This window comes from Coenobita brevimanus, chromosome 89 (genome assembly GCF_032717465.1).
Source record: "Coenobita brevimanus isolate Jiangsu-jjx chromosome 89, ASM3271746v2, whole genome shotgun sequence".
In the NCBI taxonomy this organism is placed as follows: Eukaryota; Metazoa; Arthropoda; class Malacostraca; order Decapoda; family Coenobitidae; genus Coenobita; species Coenobita brevimanus.
This window is the reverse complement of record NC_137042.1, coordinates 28,545,982-28,567,029: the sequence shown is the minus strand read 5'-3', so window position 1 is coordinate 28,567,029 and position 21,048 is coordinate 28,545,982. Positions and strand designations below refer to the sequence as shown.

The following is a 21,048-nucleotide window of genomic DNA, read 5'->3' as shown; positions in this document are numbered from 1 at the left end:
AAGGTATGTACAAGCTAGATCCAATAATGAGGTCCCTAGTGGAAATGTCCCTTCCTGCTAAGACACAGGTAGGGTCAGATAGGAATTACACCTGACCTGCCCGGTAAGGTCCTCCCTGGGGTTTATCCCCGCTTACAATCTACCCCACCCCACCTTTACCCCCCCTTCCACACACACACATGCATAAAAAGGAACTCTTGTATAGTCAATATGTCATTCCCTCTCACTATCTTGACCACTGAAGATGGTGGCAGTGTCCACCGAAACTGTTTGGTAATTATATTCTTCGTCTACAAGTGTGGGTTTTATTCACCGTCTTTGATTATCATGCAAGAGTGATTCATCCAGCCATGACCTAATCAGTTTTTGGCTGAAGTAACAGAATGTTCTCCCTCATGCTGGTAGGTCAGTGCACCAATAAGAAGGGACAGAGAGAAAGAGTGTCTGTGAGGTAAATTATTTTTTCTGGAAAAAGATAGACAGGTTCCAAGAAACTATCTGAATACAAGAGAAAATATTTTTTTCAAAAACCTAGTTTGCCTCAAGTCGATCGACCCAAACCAAACTTAAGTTAAACTAACCTATCCCAAGCCTACTCAACCCAGCCTAGGTAATTCTGTGGAGTATAGTACTGTGCCCAAATCTATTAAATTGAATTTGATGATTTTCTTGCCATTTAAGAGTTAGCTGAATCACATATGTTGACTGACATAAGGAGAGAGTTCTTCTCAATGACATGACCAGTAATTTTATTTAGTACTTAGTTTCTCTGTATGTCTGTTTGCAACTGTGTAAAATAACTATGGATGGGACTGCATCAAACTTGGAGTAATTATTGAGGACCATAGAAGAAGCAAATTATTAAATTTTGAACAAAAAAAAAGGTCAAAGTCAGGGTCATAAACATAAAAGGGACTGGTGCTACCTTGATGGAGATATGCACTCTAAGAATGCTTTTGGTATTATTACAGTATTATTCAGTATTACTGTTTTTGTTATTATTATTATTATGGTGTTATTATTATTATTTTTCATACCACGTTGAGTACACCGCTTCCCGTCCGATCAGCGAAGTTAAGCAACGTTGGGTCTGGTTAGTACTTGGATGGGTGACCGCCTGGGAACACCAGATGCTGTTGGCATAACGTTCTCCCAACGTGTCAAGTGGGGTTGGTGGAGGATTAGTGCCCCTCCCTGTAAAACAATTAACTCTAAGCCCTTGACCACCCCGTTTGGGATACATGGCGTCTGGCAATGAATGAAATTATTATTATTATTATTTGGTGGTAGGTGAGGGCACTTACCATCCATTCACTCGAAGTAGTGCTCCTTGCGGGTGTCTGTCCTTTCCTCTCTTCCTTCCATCTTCTTCTGTCTTTCTTTGCTTCATTCTTTCCTCTTCCTTCTGCCTATGGGTGACTCTGCACTCCCTCTTCTGTCTTTCTTTCCTTTATTCTTTCCTCTTCTTTCTACCTATGGGTGACTCTACAGTGAATGACAAGCCAAGTGGTTTCCTGTACACCAGAAAACCATTTACTGTGCTGGGTGGTAACCATATAACCAAAGTATGGCACCTGGTGGTTTAGTGGATAATTAAGGCTCTCCAATCAGATTGAGCCTGTGCAGGTTTATATCCAAAGGGTGGTTGGGGTTTATTGCTCATGTAATGCCACTCAGGAATGAATGAGGCTGGTCACTCTCATCTTAAATGTCTGGACCAGCTTGCCTAGCCCCGGGCTCTTATGCTTCTCTTGTGGTAACATAGGATTGGATGATGGATGGATGGATGGGTTATTACTACCAGTGCTAGTATTATTATCATTGTTATTATTATTATTATTATTATTATCATTATTATTATTATTATTATTATTATTATTATTATTATTATTATTGCAGGATTACTACTGTATAGCATCAATTAATCTCATATGTGAATTTATTTATTTATTTATTTATTACTTAAAGCTAATTTTTATGTACTTTCCTGGCTGAACACAGACAGTCCAGAGTTCAGGATGTATGAGGAGACACAGGAGCGGGAACAGCAGATCTCGGGGAGTAAAACTAAGGGTGAGGGAGAGAATGTTCGCGAGACTTGGACCAGACCATCACAGTTTTTTTTCTACTGTCTTGGATATGCAGTCAACTTTGGCAATGTATGGCGCTTCCCCTATCTTTGTTACAAGAATGGTGGCGGTAAGTCTTAATTCTGTTGATGGTATGAAGACATGGTACAGTACAAAATTCCTTATGATACAGTATATGAATCCTTCAGCCTCTGCAAGTCAAAGAATCTGTATTCATGATGTTATTATGACATGGAGTGATGTATAGCCTGGATTTATACAGTAGTCTCATCTAATCAGTGATGTTCTTAAGAACAGTGTAATGGATGAGAGGAATACACAGGACTGTAAACCTCACCACAGTGCTGTATTCCAGCACAGTGCTTTGAAATAGTTGGTAAATGGTGGCAACCACCATTCACCCACCTGATGTAGTGCTGCCCACATCTTCCTTCACTTTTTCATTCTATCCCTTTATTTCTTCCATTCCTTCTGTCACTTTTTATTACACTTCCTTCCACTTCAGGCGGCTTTGCACTGAGTGACAAGCCTAATGGTTTCCTGTAACCCAGGAAAACTTACAACACTGGGTGGTAACCATATGATAAGATAACTGGGTGGGATGAAGCCTGCTATGGCACCCCTGCTAAGTGGGTGGAATGTTGGAAATGTGCCATTCATCCAGAAACCAAGCCTCCACAACTTTCCTTTCATCACAGAATGCTGTCAGCCACAAGGTAACATCAGTTCATTGCACAGGACTTCCGAATAGGAGTGATTGCTGAGTCTGCATGGCCAGACAGGCTAGGGATGATGAATAACAATACAGTAATAATATACTGTAAGTTGGTGGTAGGTGATGACAACCATCATCCACTCACTTGATGTTGTGCAGCCTACTTCACCTTTATCACTCTTTTTCTGTGTCTGCCCACCACTCTTCCTATTTTTCCCATCTTACCCATATTTTTTTTTATAAGTCCTCTTTTCTTTTCAAGTGGCTTTACATTGAGTGACAAACCTAATGGTTTCCTTTAAGCCAGGAAACCATTTACAGTGCTGGGTAGTAACCAAATAACCAACCCACACATGTTCCTTACATGTTAGCAAGTGGGTTGGCGGAGGGCTAGTGCCTCTTCCCGTAAAACAACTAACTCAAAAGCAGACAGCCACCCCTTACAGAATTATGGCATCTGGCTATAGATAGATAGAAGATACTAGAGTACTTAGTACTGTACTTCCAAATTTGTCATGTAAATACTGTAACTGCAACAAAGGATATTTGAAAATTAGGTTTGTGGAACATTGGAAGTACAGAATACCCATATACTGTAATATTCAAACTGAATTATTTGCAGTACTGGGAAAAATTTCCATATAATGAATGTATTATCTGGATCATTGCCTCTCTGATATAAAAAAATAATAATAATAATATTAATGACAATAATAATAATAACAATAATAATAATAATAATAATAACAAATAATCCTGTCATTTCTCGAAAGTGCCAGTTCTTCCTATGAATTCACTAGCACTCGACGCTCATTTACACAAATACAATTACAAGAATTGATCAAGGCAGAGGAATATAATATAACGGAGGGCAATACGAGGAGAGAAAAGGACTTGAAATATGGGAAATGTGTGATTAGAGGGTTAGGGATGGGGAGAGGGGAAGTGATAAGAGATTTGTAGAAGAAAAGGATGGTAAGGTGTGAGTGGCAACTGAAAGCATGGCATTTTATCACAGGATTAACTGGGGAAATCAGCATTATTAACCTTTTCAAATCAAGGATGTGATATTTTGATATTGCTATCTCCATATGTTTCATGGAGATTAGGGTAGTTTTTTTTTAACTGGAAGGGATTGATACAGCCATCTTGTCCCCTGCCACTACAAAGGGGTCTCCAAAGCTGTATAAAACCATTGGGTGACAGCAAAACTAAAAAAAAAGAAGCCCTATGATTTAAAGGATTAAACTACCATCCTTCCCTCCACACCTTCACTATCCATACTGGCACCCACCCTCCAGATGGAAGTGAGAAACCTGAGGAGAAAAGATAAACATTTCAAGATACAAATCGTTCAGTTTCTCTTATAGTTAATTATGGATTGTCTGATTCCTGTTGGTTGGACAGCTTCTGGTCCATTCTGAATTAGCTACCATTATTTATATGCTGTTGTAGGTTATACCCAAAAGATTGTTCTCAACACTGTTTTCAAAGCCCCTGGATGTAAGGTTCTCTGAAGAATAAAAGTTCTTTGACATGTCATTTGTCTGTTTTTTTGATGATTCACTTCAGAATCAGTAGTAGTGAAACAGCTGAATGGTTATTCACAGTCATCATAATTATTTTTTGTTATACTCATCCTAAATGTCAGGACCAACTTGCCTAGCCTCAGGTTCCTACGCGTTCCGTGGGACGATGTAGGATTGGATGATGGATGGATGGATATATGAAAATTATATTATGATTATTTTTTTGTCGGAATAATTTTTTGTACTGACCAACATTCTCCTTTTGCCTCTCAGCCGCATTCCTGATTCCATACATGATCATTCTGTTGGTTGCTGGCATACCCATTTTCTGCCTGGAAGTGACCCTTGGACAGTATATAAGTCTCGGTCCAGCCACACTCTTCCCCAAGCTTGCACCCATACTCTTAGGTGGGGGAAGTACAGTACAACATATACAGTATTTATTTTATATTAGCTTGTATTGTTTATTATATTTATTGTACCATGGTTTTTTCCCAGTTAATCAGCTGCTCTTGTTTTTAGATACTATTCTTTCAATTTATTAGTGGAAAGTAGGAGTAACATAGTTTTGATACGTGGTACTTTCCAGTGGTGACACTGTTATACCTGGGCAGGAAGCTGCCTGGTTGTACAGTTGCCCCTCATCTCCCTCCAAATCTCCCAAAAGGAGGATGGGTGACTGCAGAAGGTATCTTCGGCATGCAGTCCATTGAGTTCATGTCCAGATGAACCTAGGGTTAAAATGGCAACAACAAGGCTAGGATGATAATGATGATGATGTTATTATTTCCAGGAAAGATTATGATATATATATTTTTTTAGGCTGCATACTCCAAGAATATTAATTAACCAGTAAAATGTAGGAATGTAAACAACAGGTATTTGAAGTTAAAGGATGGTGTGCTAGCATGGGGTTAAATGTAGTGTTGACTGATGCAGGTCTTGGAGTGGGCATGGTGATTATATCCTTCCTTACTGCAATCTACTTCAACATCATAATGGCCTGGATATTCTTCTACATCTTCGCTACCTTCAATGCTGTGTTGCCTTGGAGCAATTGCAACAATGACTTCAATACCCCAGGTCAGAGAATGTTTAATGGTGGCACAGGATTCACTTTGTTAACCCTAGACCTTGAGCTTATGTCTTTAAAAGTTCAAAGTTCCAGTTGTATAGGTATTTCTTTGATATTCTGTGTCCAGGTTTCTTTTATTGTTTTTTCTTGTTTATACAGTAGTAAGAATGGGATTAGAGTGGTGATGATGGCATTTGGGTGTGTTCATTTAGTTTGCTGCATTTTTAAATTTGTTAAATCCAGGTATATTAGTCAGCTATATTTTGCAGCCATAATTACATTAGCCAATGGAAATCCATAATGGGAAAAATAAAATGCAACTACAATACAGTATGCCTGACGTCTGTGTGTTGTAACAGCTAACTGAGTATGGACCAAATGCCATTTGTCCCAACACATTTCTTATACCCACTTAGTCAAGTTGTTGGTGATAGGAATGTAATAAGCTTAACTCTTTCAAAATGATAATGTCTTTGTTGTATTTTTGAGAAGGTACCGGTAGATATTTGTACAGTATTTGTGTATGAGAGACCTCTTGCAGTAAAGTGCTGGAGACTGTTTCCTTTAACCCTTTGAATATGATGATGTCTTGTATTTTATTCTGGCTTGAGCAGCCAGTGAAAGAGACAGACTGTTTCCTTTAACCCTTTGAATATGATGATGTCTTGTATTTTATTCTGGCTTGAGCAGTCAGTGAAAGAGACATGATATTCCTGGTCCAGCCTTATATTTGTAGCAAATTTTTCCTTAATGCACCATGCAGTCTCATATGTAGTCATATCTCCTTCATGATACCACAACTACCCAATACTGCCTCACAGTATTCCCAGTACAGTATTTATGGTATTTTCCTGGTATATTATTCATTGTTATTAAAATACCATGTAGGTGAGACAGTGGGAAACACAGGATAACTAAAGTTCAAGTTTATAGGTGTAATTTACAACTGACCATTCACAGAAATACTGTACAGTATATGGAAAAGTGTACTGAGGGATCTTCAGAAAGGAAGTCTCACAGACAGCCCCATACCCACTTCCGCCATGGGATCTTTTATCATTCATCATCTAATCCTGTGATGCCCTATTACGAGCATAGGAGCCCGAGGCTAGGCAAGTTGGTCCTGACATGTAAGATGAGAGTGACCAGCCTCACTCATCCCTGAATGGCATTAGGTGAGCAATAAACCTCAACCATTCCTTGGATATAAACCATCCCTTGGATATAAACCTTCACCAGCTCAGTTAAATTGGAGCACAATAATTACCCATTAAACCACCAGGCGCCAAAATTTGGTTATATGGTTACCACCCAGCGTAGTAAATAGTTTCCTGGTGTACAGGAAACCATTTGGCTTGTCACTCAGTTTAGAGTCATCCATAGGCAGAAGGAAGAGGAAAGAATGAAGGAATGAAAGACAGAAGACTGAATGTAAAGTCACCTGTAGGCAGAAGTACAAGGAAAGAATGAAGGAAAGAAAGATAGAAGAAGATGGAAGGAAAGAGGAATGGAGGACAGGACAGGGCAGACACCCGAGAGCAGCACTACATTGAGTGAGTGGATGGTGAGCGCCCCCACCTACATTCTCATTTTCTTCTTAGTTATTTTCATTGACGTGCTCATTCTTTACCATTCAGATCCCCTTTGTCTTCTTTTTTTCACTGTTCACAGTGTATTGCTATGCTGACTTCCCTTACCATTCTTTTTTCCTCCATCTTTATAATGTCCATAATTTTTCTTTCAGTCTTTACTATCCTCACTATCCTTCTCTTCACCATTGTCCCTCCCTGCTATTATCACTCTGTAACCCTCCTTCCCAGTCTTCCACGTGGAAGAGGGTGGGGCAGTGTGGAGGAACCAGTCACTCTGTTACTATAACCATACCTGTCTCATAACTTGACGGTTTCTATTATCATAATCATACTTGTCTCATATCTTCACACTGTGTAGGCTACTATTATGACCATTCATGTCTCATATCTTCACTCTGTGTACTGCTGTGACCATATCTGTCTTATATCCTCATTCTCTTTACTGTTTTGACCATACCTGACTCATATCCTCACTATGTGCACTGCTGTGACCATGCCTATTTCATATTCTTTGTGTCTGTACTACTATACATTCTGTACTACTGTGTCTATACCTATCTGATATCCTCATTCTTACTGCTATGACCATACTTTTCTCATCCTCACATTCTGTACTGCTGTGACTATACCTGTCTCATATCCTCACTTTCTGTAACCTTTCCTTCCAGCCTGTTACATGGAGGAGGGTGGGGCAATGTGCAGAAACCGGTCACTCTACTACTATGACCACTCCTGTCTCAATGCTTCTGAGTACTGTCAGCTGGGCCACCTCAGTGCTCTCAATCACACTCACTGCTACAATCCTGATAGCCCCACCCAGATCAAGCCTGTTGAGGGCACAGTTTTGAGAGTGATGGCCAGTGAGGAATTCTTCAGGTGAGATGGGGTGGTAATGAGGAAAATTAAAATGGTGCAAATGCATGAAATTGGTAATGGTGTGATGGGTTGGTGATGGTGGTGTGAACTTGTGTGTAATGATTACAATGATGTGAATTAGTAGGGTAATGATGGGGATGTAATGCCATAGGATGATGGTTATTTTGTGTATGTAGGAGGATAGGAACCTAAGGCATATGCTCAACAAAAACTGTCCCTTTAGAAAAAAGAGTGCAAAAATAAGCTTTTTTTTTTTTTTTTTTTTTTTTTTTTTTTTTTTAAAGCCAGAAAGTTATTTTTCATGTATATATAACATGTGAGGTTTGAGTTACCTTCAGGAAGCGCCTTACAGCACTTATGACACCATGCAGGCAATAGAGGTGATGGCATGGAAGAATTATCTCTGACTGGTAGTTGGGGAGTGGATATTTTACTGCCTTTCTCCAATTATAATCCCTTGCAAAGAATGATAACCTTCCTCAGAAGCTGTCAGTGGTTTGTCTCCTGTTCAAAAAAATTGTTCATGTTACATAGCTAGTGCATGCTGTATGAGCTTCAGAATGTGTGTGGAAATATTAGCACCACTAAATCTTTACATGACCTCACTTGATGTGATATGGGTTGGGCCAGAATACTGGCTGCCACCAAAACTTACTCATTACAAGTGAAAGAACAGGTTCTAGTAAAGTTTTTTTTTTTTTTTTTTTTTTCATAGCTAATGAATTTTGAGGTACCCTTCAGGAGGAGGCTTCAAGTCACTTTACAGTATCATTTTCATTCATTCATTGCCAGACGCCATGTATCCCAAACGGGGTGGCCAACGGCTTAGAGTTAATTGTTTTACAGGGAGGGGCACTAATCCTCCACCAACCCCACTTGACACGTAGGGAGAACGTTATGCCAACAGCATCTGGTGTTCCCAGGCGGTCACCCATCCAAGTACTAACCAGACCCAACGTTGCTTTACAGTATCACAGAGGCATTACAATGGTGACAAGAGAAATCATCTTAGACTTTGTGAGCTGAGTTCAGTCAGTTAGCCCCATCAGGCACCTTGTTATGAAAAATTTGCATTATAGAAACAGCAGAGCTTATGAGAAAATAAGGAATTTGGTCTCAGCTTCCTCTAAGCCTGTTCTAGCAACCTATAATTAAGTGGAGAGGAGGAAAGAATAGTGAGAAGTGAAGGAAAAAATTATTAAAAGGAGGAAGGAGATGGGTGAGGGAGAGAAGGGAGGGTGGCAGTAAGGAGAACAAAATAATCTTTATCATTGCAGGAAAACAGTCTTTATGTCATAACAGAAGAAGAGTCATTAGGCTGTGTAAATAGACAGGTTAAACTGGTAAAGGAGGGACCTGCATTGATATGTTGCATATTTATTCACTTTCTGTTCATCTTTCCTTTACAAGTAACAGGAGAGGGTAAGAAAAGCAGAGCAAAAGAGATAAGAAGTGGGAAAGAAGATGAGAAGTAGCAGGAAGAGGAAAGAAGAAAAGAGAGAGTAGGAGAAATGCCAGACCTAAAAGAGGGAGAACAAAGTTGAACAAAAGTGCTGCCATTAGCAAAGTTGAAGCAACAAAAGTTAACACTTATGCCACAGGTATCATAAGGGCCACATTTGAATGGGAGGGAACAAGTTTGGGGGAAGGGAGAGGGATTCTGGGCCAGTGTGAGAGAGACTGATGCCTTGTTCCATGCAAATGAGTCTGCACAATGGCTGAAAATACCATACAGTTTATGGGCTGGTTGGGGCCCTTGTTTCTTGTTATATACTTTCCATTCATGAGCTGTGATTCATGAATTCCATAAATGCCTTAAACTCCTTCTCACTTGCTTTCTGCATATTTTTCTTGCAAATATTTGATCCATACATACCCAGTTACTCATAAAACCACTTTGTTTATCTCCTGAAATAAATAATGGTAAATTGTACACACTGTAACATAATGATGTTTCAGGAACCGGATGCTGAGAGTGACAGGCAGGACATGGGATGACATGGGCGAGATGCAATGGGAACTGGTGGGCTTCCTTTTGTTTGCTTGGATCATTGTGGGTGCCTGTCTGGTCAAAGGCATCAAGATGACTGGCAAGATTGTCTACTTCACTGCACTTTTCCCATATTTAATCCTTGTCATCCTATTTGCCAGGGGTCAGTGCAAGAACATTTCTGATTAGTCTCTTACAGTTTTCTGTCATTTTTAATACTGCTTCTTGTATAGTTGCCTGTTTACAAAGTAACTGGACAAAAACTGAATTTAAGGCCAAGGTAGCAGCACATGCTGATACCCATGTCAGTAAAACTTTGGTACTGTGGTAAATAAGTGAATGTTATTTATTGTATTTGCAAATATTTTATGTATTGATTTACTGTTTATGGATTTTTTCATGTCCTTATCCTTGGATTATTAGTTTGAAGTTTTTGTGTTCTATGGCATGGCAGGCATCACACTGGACGGAGCATATCAGGGACTGGAGTTTTACCTGCTGAAGCCCAACATAACCCGCCTGACTGAGGTAGAGGTGTGGAGTGACGCTGCCATACAGATCTTCTACTCTCTTGGTATCTGCTTTGGCTGCCACATTACATTGTCTTCCTACAACAAGTTCTCAAACAATTGTGTCAGGTGCTGCTTCAGATTAGGATTGGGAATTAAAAACAGTAATGTACTAGTTGTCATAATCATCTGCCAGTAAGACAGATGTATCTTATAGTGGAAAAAGTATTATGATTAGCTGCCTTGCCCCATCTCTAGGCAGAAAAAAAGGTCAGGATGATGATGAATTTTTATATGTTAGAGTTTAGCCTCAGCCTAGCAGATGATGTGAGGATACATATGATGAGACACCCACTATGGAACCACCAGTTTTGTAATCTGACTACTACTAGAAAGCTATTTACCATGTGAGTTCCTAAATCAGAAGGTGCTAGAATGTCATTATCCACACAGATTTCCATAAGCTGCCACATATGATGTTCAGATCTCTAGAATATTGCCAAAATTTGGATGGAATTGGGAGTGACCATCAAAATTTGCATCTTAATATTCATAAAAACTTTTATATTGTATCAGGTACCAAAAATGTTATTTTGGTATCCTTATGTTAGTAATATATGACTTAAATTTTTTAACAAGCCACAAAATGTTTACGAACACAGCCACAACTACATAGAATCAAAGTAAGAGCTGAGCATCTCACATACTGCATACTAATCTTCACTCGGGTGGTAGGTGGTGGCAACCATCATCCACTTGCATGATGTAGTGCGTCATACTTCTTCCTTCACCTTTATCATTCTCTTCTGTCTGAACTCTACTCATCCTATTTTGCTTATCGTTTGTGTCACTTTGTATTACTCTTCTTTCCATTTCAGATGGCTCTACACTGAGTGACAAGCCTGATGGTTTCCTGTAACCCAGGAAACCATTTATAATGCAAGGTGGTAATCACATATACAAATAACTGGGTGATGTGGACTCTTCTGTGATGTTTTTGTTAACTGGATAGAGAGGCACAAGTGCAACATCCGTCCGAGAACCAAACCCCCACACTCCTCCCTGCACCTCACACAAGAAATCATTAGTTCACTGCATCAGATTGCTCTATAGGGGTGATTACTACTTGCAATTGATGGATCTGCTTGGCCAGACAGACTAGGGTTACACAACAACAACAGCTAAGATTCACAAAGATTTGGCATCTATTCCTGTGTGCAGTGATAACTCCGCATTTGAAGGAGAAAACATATTGCTCAGGCATTCCTTGTGTGTCACAGGGGCTACTGAAATGGAGGGGTGTTAGAGGCAACTAAAATGGAGGGGATGGTGTGGACTGAGAATCTTGTACTGTCTAAATAGCTATTTAAAATGATCACAGAAGCCTCAGTTCTGGGTTCTGTGCTTGCCAAGGGCCCATTAAACCCAGGCAGGCTCACCTGATGTTGTTTAGGTTTATGTGTGTAGTAAAATTTTAAAAGAACAGAGAATGTAAAGATGTTCATGAAGGAACGGTATGATAATATCGTGAGATGAAGATGAAAGGTAATGAATTAGATGAATATGTCAAGAATGTTAGTGAGTTATTTGCTTTCTCATTGTTAAAAGTGATTTCCCACTGCACAATGGATCAGTAAGCCTTTAAGCCCCATTAAAAATAGCTTGGTTATATATACAGTATTAAAAGCTGCCCATCCACAAAGAGATATGCAAGCTGGGCATAATAAAATGCCTACAGAATGTTAATGCCTATTTGTTAATTTGCATCCTCCCCTCCCCAAAATATAGATATATAGAGATATATATATATATATATATATATATATATATATATATACAGTATATCGTTTCATTTTGTTTTGTTTTTAAAGGCTCCAACATACTTGTATGCGTCGGCCTTGGTCACCTAATGGTGGCTGTCCATGCTGCATGATCCACAGCAGCCTCCCTTTTCAGTCCCTTAACCCTGAGGTCACATTTAATGACCTCGTCCCATGTCTTTCTCAGTCTACCACTCATAACCCCACCCCCAATATTAACACTTCTCACCTTCCTCACCCAGATATCATCCCCCATCCTCTCCACATGTCCAAACCATCTCAATCTACCTCTCCACATCACAGCACCAATACACTCCAGTCTCATCCTACCTCTCAACTCTTCCATCGTAAACCCAGCCCCCCCCAGATCTTGCACGCAGGGACACACAACACATCCACCTAATCATTGTCATTTCTGTACGTCTGAGCCGGCGAATCTCCTCCTCCTTTACTCCCCAGGTCTCACTACCATACAGCATTACACTCCTAACACATGCTGCATACAAAGACCCCTTAGCACCTAGGGAGAGTCCTCTCAATGTCAGGAGAGGCAAGGGCTCCCTGCACTTCTTCCAACCACTTCTCACCCTATCCACAGAGCTAGCTCAAGCCCCATCTCCAGCACACAACATGTCTCCCAAATAATAAAACTCTTCCACACACTCAAGAGATTCACCAACAAGTTCAATCCTTTCACGCATGACAATCTCCACCTGCTCTCTCTGACACACCGTACACATAAAATCAGCATTATCTCGCAGTCTACCTCTGATACCACTACATCTCTTGTGCACCCATTTATCACAAACACCGCACAAGATGGAATTACTTCCCACGCCATTGTGGCAAACTGCACATGGCCACTCTCCCTCGTCTTTGACAGTACCGCCACCAACCCTAGATATCATCACTTTTGTTTTATATATATATATATACAGTATATATATATATATATATCATCATCATCATCATCATCCAATCTTATGTTGCCCCATGAGGAGCGTAGGAGCCCGGGGCTATGCAGTTGGTCCTGACATTTAAGATGAGAGTGACCAACCTCACTCATCCCTGAGTGGCATTACGTGAGCAATAAACCCCAACCATCCCTTGGATATAAACCTTCACCGGCTCAATCCGATTGGAGCACAATAAATACCCACTAAACCACCAGGCGCCAAAATTTGGTTATGTGGTTACCACCCAGTGTAGTAAATGGTTTCCTGGTGCAAAGGAAACCATTTGGCTTGTCACTCAGTGTAGAGTCACCCACAGGCAGAAGGAAGAGGAAAGAATGAAGGAATGAAAGACAGAAGAGGGAGTGTAAAGTCACCCGTAGGCAGAAGGACAAGGAAAGAATGAAGGAAAGAACAATAGAAGAAGATGGAAGGAAAGAAGGATGGAGGACAGGACAGGGCAGACACCCGAGAGCAGCACTACATTGAGTGAGTGGATGGTGAGCGCCCCCACCTACCACAATATATATATATTGTTTCAGTGTCATTTCAGACTGATTGTCTTTTTATTTTTAATAGACTGCTGGTACCAGGAGTACCTATCACCTCTTTAATATTTGTATTTACTTCTACAGGGACACCTTTGCAATTGCCATCTTCAACTGCTTGACGTCAGTCTTCATTGGCCTGGTCATCTTCAGTATCCTGGGTTTTATGGCTAAGGAACTTGGGATGGTGGTCGAAGAGGTGGCCACATCGGGCTCTGGGCTGGTCTTTATTGTCTTTCCTGCTGCCATCAGCCTCATGCCTTTTCCACAGATCTGGTCTATCCTCTTCTTCATCATGCTTTTGACCATAGGACTTGGGTCACAGGTAAAGGGTCAGGTTAATTGCAAGTAAGAAATCAGGTTAATTTTAGATAGAGAGTCCAATGCAGTACAAGGCTGAAGTAGTTGTAAGTAGGGGATTAAGTTGATTGTTGAAAAAAATAATTTCCTGTACACCAGGAAACCATTTACTATACTGGGTGGTAACCATATAACCAAATTATGGCATGCAGTGGTTTAGTGGGTAATTTGGCTCTTCAGTCGGTTTGAACCAGTGAAGCTTTATATCCAAGGGGTGATTGGGGTTTATTGTTCACGTAATGCCACTCAGGGATGAGTGAGGCTGGTCACTCTCATCTTAAATGTCAGGACCAACTTGCCTAGCCCTGGGTTCCTACGCTTCTCATGGGGCAACGTAGGACTGGATGATGGATGGATGAAATGTTCTCCACCTGTACTGTTTCTCTTTTGTCACTTGCTGTCTGCCATTTATATCCTTCATCCCATTGCTACCTCTTCTATCACCCTCATTTACTTTCTTGACATTTCAGAACCGTTGCTAACATTCTCTCTGCTTAACATTCAGACTTCATCCAAACTCCTCATCCACTGTTTTTTCTCTCTCATTATTCTTTTCACCTACTCTTTCAAACATGTGTCACACATACCTTTCTCAATATATCCATTTCCTCTTTCCCAGTCAGGCACCACTGTACTGTACGTACCAGTACTTTCTTGTTTTCAGTAGCTTATTTTGTGTGCTTGCTCGACAATGCTGCTCCTTTCATACTCTTTTATCTCCTCTCCTAACCCCACACATCACCTCACCCAGTGCACTGTGTGTTTAACTTTGAGAAAATATGATGGATGAAATTTTTTAGTTTTTCTTTTGCAAAGAATATTAAGTGAAAACACTATATAAGTTGTATTCACAGTAAGGCAAGTTAGATCATGATCATTATTATAACTTAAAATCCCATGTGAGTAGGTTGGTTGATTTATTTGATCTTGGAATGCTCCCATATCTTTTATAAAGTATCTCTTTACCCCGTCTGAAAAGAGCTTTTCACCTCAGTGGGGTAATATACCCCTACTGTGGGAACCACTGGCTTGGATGGTAATAGCAAAAACATTATGCCACTCAGGGATGAGTGAGGCTGGTCACCCTCATCTTAAATGCCAGTACCAACTTGCCTCGCTCCGGGCTCGTACGCTCTTCATGGAGCAACACAGGATTAGATGATGATGATGATGATGATGGAATGAATGTGTCCAGGGGAGTAGAAAGGGAAAACGATTTATGTGTGTGAGGTTGAGGGTGAGGGAAGATTCAGAATATCAAAATGAAGCTGGTTTGCCATGGTAAGTGAATGTGTGAGAAAATGAGGTATAAAAGCTTAGGAAGCAAAACATTTTAAAGGATGGAAGTAGGTGGATGAAGTCAGAATGGAGATGCATGTAACAGGGGCTGCACACCCTTTCAGCTTGACCGTTAACTGGAAGGTTTCTACCTGATAAGTGTTGCAAGAATAATAATTAGATGAAATACATTGTATGAAAGATGTATGTTTTTAAGGTGGAGCTTACACATCTGAAATATTGAATGATAAGTTAAGAAAAGTATGGCCCTATTCATGTGGACCATTGGTGATATTTCTCTACTTTTGAGCTTTCCTGTTACTATTTCTGGATCCATCCCATCCCATTTAAATTGAGTTTTCATGATAATAATGAAAATGTGGTATGTGTATGTGTGGTTTCAGGCTAACTACTTTTGTAGCTAGGATGGAGTTAATTGTGGGAATGAGATCATAGTACTGGTGTGTCAGAATTTAGGCATTTAATTAAACCATTCACAATATAGCACCACATTTCTTACCTTCCCTGCCACCTCCCCTTACATTAATACATCATCTTGCCGTCTCACCCTTTACCAGTACCTTCTTCTCTTCAGTTTACAATGGTGGAAACGGTGTTAACTGCCCTGGTGGATCAGTTTGAGTCCCTGCAAGTGTACAAGGCCCAGGTGGTTACGTTTACATGCTTGTTGCTCTTTGTCATGGGCCTTACCATGTGTCTGGAGGGTGGCATCTATATGTTCGAGCTCTTCTTCTTCTTCTCAGCTGGTTTCTCCATTATTGTACTGGGCCTTATGCAGCTCATCGGTGTCCAGTCTGTGTTTGGTGAGTCACTGTAAGAGCTTAAATCATGAGATTTTCAGTTTGTTACTCTAGGTCTTCTTGTGTCATTAGTGCTGACTCACTGCACTCACCACTGAGTTCACTACCTTTTGACTTCAGTCATTAAGACAAGAATCATACTATCCTCTCTTCCACTAACTACACCCATATACAGTGTAGAAGATATAAGATTATAAATTTTACTACATTCATTGCAAGTCAGTAAGTATTCATTTGAGCTCTAGATTGTCTTTAGTATGTCACTGGGAAACTTTAATTTCTTTTTAGTATATTAATTGGACTACTGTTGCATACATTTGTTGTCTGACATACACCTCTTTAATGAGAGTTGGTAATATTGATAAAAAAATCTGTTTGTATGGGATGGAAGAGCAACAAGAGGACTTGGAATGAAACTGAAAAAGCCAGGTTGCTTGAAGGAGGTCAAGAAATATAGCTTTCCATATAGATGCATAGACCTGTGGAACAGCCTGGACAAAGAGATTGTCCAGTTTAAAAACTTAAACAAGTTTAAAGCAAAATTTGACTTGCCGATAAAAATAGACGGGACCCCACGAGCGTAGCTCATTTTCTTTATATCACAACTATGTAAATACAACTAGGTAAATACACACACACACACACACACACACACACACACACACACACACAGTGCAGCACACTTGTTGTACAATCAGGATGAATTTGAATCAATCCATTGGCCTTCAGCACCACTCACTGCCATACCTGTGCTGAGCTGCAGACCTTATGTGAGGCACAATGAAGGTCTGTATGGGCAAAACTGCGAGCCTCGTATGATGTACAATTTACATTGGTTATGAAACAGCGATTCGGTGGAGGTAAACTACCTTACAAAGAATCAGCCCAGCAGGGGTTAAATACTGTACAGTGTGTGAATCTTGTGTATGTCATCTCCCCATTTCCCTCACATTGTTTAATCTTGTTCTTCACTAACAGGATACCGAAACATGATGTTGGCCATGAGAGAGATGGGGATTGATCAGCCACGAGTGGTCACCTGGTACTGGGCTGTTACTTGGCTCTTCCTTACTCCAGCAACTTTAATTGTAAGTCTTTTGTACTTTGTGTGTAGCGAATCACTCTTTTTGTGTGTGTGTGTGTGTGTGTGAATCTGTTTGATTTTATATGTTTGTAGCTTTAGTTCATTTTGTTTCATTTATAAAGGCTCTAAAATGCTTGTATGAATCAACCTTGGTCACCTAATTGCAGCTTTCCATGATCTCTAGCAGCCTCCCATTTCAGTTCCTTATCCCCGAGGTCACACTATTATGACCTTGTCTCGGGTCTTTTTTGGTCTGCCTCTCATAACCCAACCCTTAGTGTTCACACTTCTCACCCTGTGCACTCATTGTCGTCCTCTGTCCTTTTCACATGCCCAGACCATCTCAGTCTACCTCTGTCACAGCACAAATACATTCGAATCCCATCCTACCGCTCAACTCTTCATTCACAATCCTAATCCCCCCCATGCTTGTCATTCAAGGATGCACTACACTCCCATCTAATCATTATCATCTCTGTATGTTTGACCTGATGAAAATCCTCTTTCTTTACTGCCCAGGTCTCACTACCATACAATATTACACTCCAAACACATTCTGCATACAAGGACCCCTTAGCACGGAGGGAGAGCCCTTTCACCATCAGGAAAGGCAATATCTCTCTGAACTTCTTCCAACCTCTCCTTACCCCAGCTACAAAACTAGCTTCAGCTCCTTCTCAAGCACATTACATATCCCCCAGATAAAACTTGTCCATTCACTCAAGAGACTAGCAAGGTCAGTGCTTTTCCACCTTTCAGTTTCCCCCTACATATCACATACACAAAATCAACATTATTTTGTAGTCTGCCTTTAATACCACCACAACATTTATGCACAAGATGGAATTACCTCCCATACCCTTATCACAAACAGCACATGGCCACACTCCCTCAGCTTTGATAGTGTTGTCACCAGCCCTAGACATCATCACTTTTGTTTTATCTTCATTTACTCTCAAAGCCTTATACTGTACCCCATTCCATCTTTCCACTTCCCAATTCTTTCCTCTGCCTCCCTTGCATTCTCCATGATCATCACCTAGTCATTAGTGCACAATCCCTCCCATGAGAGTCCATTACACATGTCATGTGAGAGAACCTCAAGCACCAAGATAATCAGTAAGAGGCTTAAAATTGGCCCCAGGTGCATGCTAACATTCACTGGAAACTCCCTACTCAAACTCCACTTTTACAACACAGTTCCTAGTGCGGATCAAGTTGCAAACATTTTGTATGGTTAACGCCGTAAAGCTAGATAATTCTCCCTAATTATGCTCTGTGCCCATATGACTTCAATTCTCACTTGACCTGTCCTTACAGATGATTGCATTCTTCTACCTGCACCTCTTCATGCCAGCTTACTGGGGTGACTATGAGTTCCCTTCAGAAATTCAGGTGCTGGGCTGGCTGCTGTGTGGCTCCTCCATGATATCCATTCCTATAGGTGCCATCATTGCCATTGCTAAGAACAAGGGCAGCATGAAGAACCTATTTGTACCCTCACCTGAGTTTTGCCCCGCCAGTGTGAGGCCATTGTTGAAGGCCAAAGGGACTGAGACTGAGCCCCGGTTCCGCTACACCATGTATCACAATGATGCCTTCATGGACACTGAGGTGAGTGGATGAGTATTTCACTTCTGATAACTAATCCAGACTTTGGTTTATGGTTGTTAGTATAGACTAGATTAGGTTAATGTCAGTAGGATGAAGTTAAAGTTTAGGATATATGCCAGATTTTGCAGTATGGGTTAAGTTATGCCAAAAAGTTTAGGTTATAAGCATGATTACTTGGATCATGCCATAGAACCTCTAGTGGTGTTTTTTCTGTACAGTATATATATATATATATATATATATATATATATATATATATATATATATATATATATATATATATGAGGAATTTAGGACTGAAAAGACATAAGTGCCATCCCACATAATATAACAAAGTTATATATAACACTGGCTTCCCCTTGATGTTCTCTGTTCTGTGACCTACATTTAGGTAATTTTGGCTTTGCCATTATGATCAAAGTTTTTTTTTTTTTTTTCTTAAGAGTAACAGAAACATACTTGTCCCCACCAGTGATATCTGTACCACCTGTTTTATTATTATTATTATTGTTATTATTATTATTATTATTATTATTATTTTCCATTGAAGTTGTTTTATGTAATTGTATGATTATGGTGTCTGGCAATAGATAGATAGATAGAAAACACGGTGACAGTCATATACAAACATTTTATAGGTATTCCTCATCCAGTTTAAACAAACCCTACTTCAGTAGTCTTACAGTATTACCAGTCAAGGAGTAATGATGCCCCACCCCCAGTAGTTACGGAGTATTGATGTTATATATGCATGAATTTTCCTGCACAGAAACCCAATATATGTCACTTTTCACAGGTTATGCAAATTTTAGTCAACTGAGCATGTGCACTGGCACATTTAGTGCATATGCAAACAGTCCCCATGGTTAATGCTTTACAAAAAATCTTTATCATCATTAGTTTTTGAGTAACAAAAGTTAAACTTTAGATGCTTGTTTCTCAGTTATACAAAATGTCACTTACATCGTTCTGGTGGTGGTAGGTGGTGGTGACCATCATCCTTTGACCTAATACAGTACTGTATATTGCTGCATACCTCGTCGTTCACCACAATCATCCTTTTCGGTGTCTGCCATCCTCTCTTCCTATCTCTCCCATCCCTTCTCTCACTTTTCATTACTCTTTTTTTGCACTTCAGGTAGCCCTACATTGTGTGACCAGCCTAATGGCTTCCTGTAACCCAGAAAACCATTTACATTGCTGGGTGGTAACCATATAACAAGATGATGTGGAGCCTACTATAGTGCTTCTGTTAAGTGGATGGTGGGATGCCTTGCTGTGGCAAGGTGCTGTCTGCTGTAAGGGAACAATGGTTTACTGAATGAGATGACCCTGCAAGGGCAATTGCTTGCCTGTGGTTGATGGATCTGCTCAGCCAGACTGATTGGAGTTACACAGCAACAACAGCATCTTTCTGGTCCTAGATTCCTCATATGATTTCATATGTGTTTGATATTTAATTTTTGTCAGACAGAGGTATATTGTACTCAGTATAGTACAGTATAAGTTATATACCATACATTCCCCCTTTTGGGGGAAGGGGTTTCCTCGCAAGAAAGCAATATTGTGCTATAGTAACCAGAATATAACATCAAAGTAAGATGCTGACCTCTGAAGGGTTAAATGAGAGAAACTCTAACCATTTTTATTTCAGGCATTTAATATTTAAGGAAGACTTTGTCTCACATTGCCTTGCAGAGTAATTGTAATGAAAATTAATGTTCATCACACTATCACAGTATGACCAACATTGTTTGACTGTGTTTGGCTTTATAATGCTGACTTGTATCTGCCTCTTGTTGCTGCAGATGACCACCAAGGAAAAATCTCATCCCCCTGAGAAATGAGTTGTGGCCTGCATCAGCATCACTGTAACCATTACTACAACCATCACTACTGCAAACATTACTGCATTGGCACTTTTACAGCTACTCACTGCAGCAAGGCAAACTGCATCTGTGACAGCAGTACATCCCCTGTCACTACAGCAGCCATCACTGCCACAGCCATCATTATTGTCACTATATACAGTGCTCCCTCCATTAACACGGATAACGTAGACTGTCCACATGCCATGGTATACTTTTCCATGGTATACATTCCATGTTTCTATTATATAGATCTAGCCTAGACTGGACATTTTCCAAAGTTGCCCTTTTCACCCCAAATCCACCCAAAACCTTGGAAAAACACC

General features: G+C 40.2%; 1 protein-coding gene and 1 pseudogene across 1 annotated transcript; both read left to right on the top strand.

Moving 5' to 3' along the window:
- The first annotated feature begins 1,023 nt into the window (after nt 1-1,023).
- On the top strand, nt 1,024-1,142 carry LOC145411500 (5S ribosomal RNA; annotated as a pseudogene).
- Nucleotides 1,143-2,018: 876 nt separating this feature from the next.
- On the top strand, nt 2,019-20,869 carry LOC145411429 (sodium- and chloride-dependent betaine transporter-like). The gene is made up of 11 exons (XM_080281468.1): nt 2,019-2,199; nt 4,608-4,742; nt 5,274-5,417; nt 7,670-7,877; nt 9,837-10,030; nt 10,322-10,505; nt 13,785-14,022; nt 15,931-16,159; nt 17,135-17,244; nt 18,561-18,854; nt 20,663-20,869. The coding sequence occupies exons 1-11, from the start codon at nt 2,019-2,021 to the stop codon at nt 20,699-20,701; spliced, it is 1,956 nt and encodes a 651-aa protein (XP_080137594.1). The 3' UTR covers nt 20,702-20,869.
- The last annotated feature ends 179 nt before the right edge of the window (nt 20,870-21,048 follow it).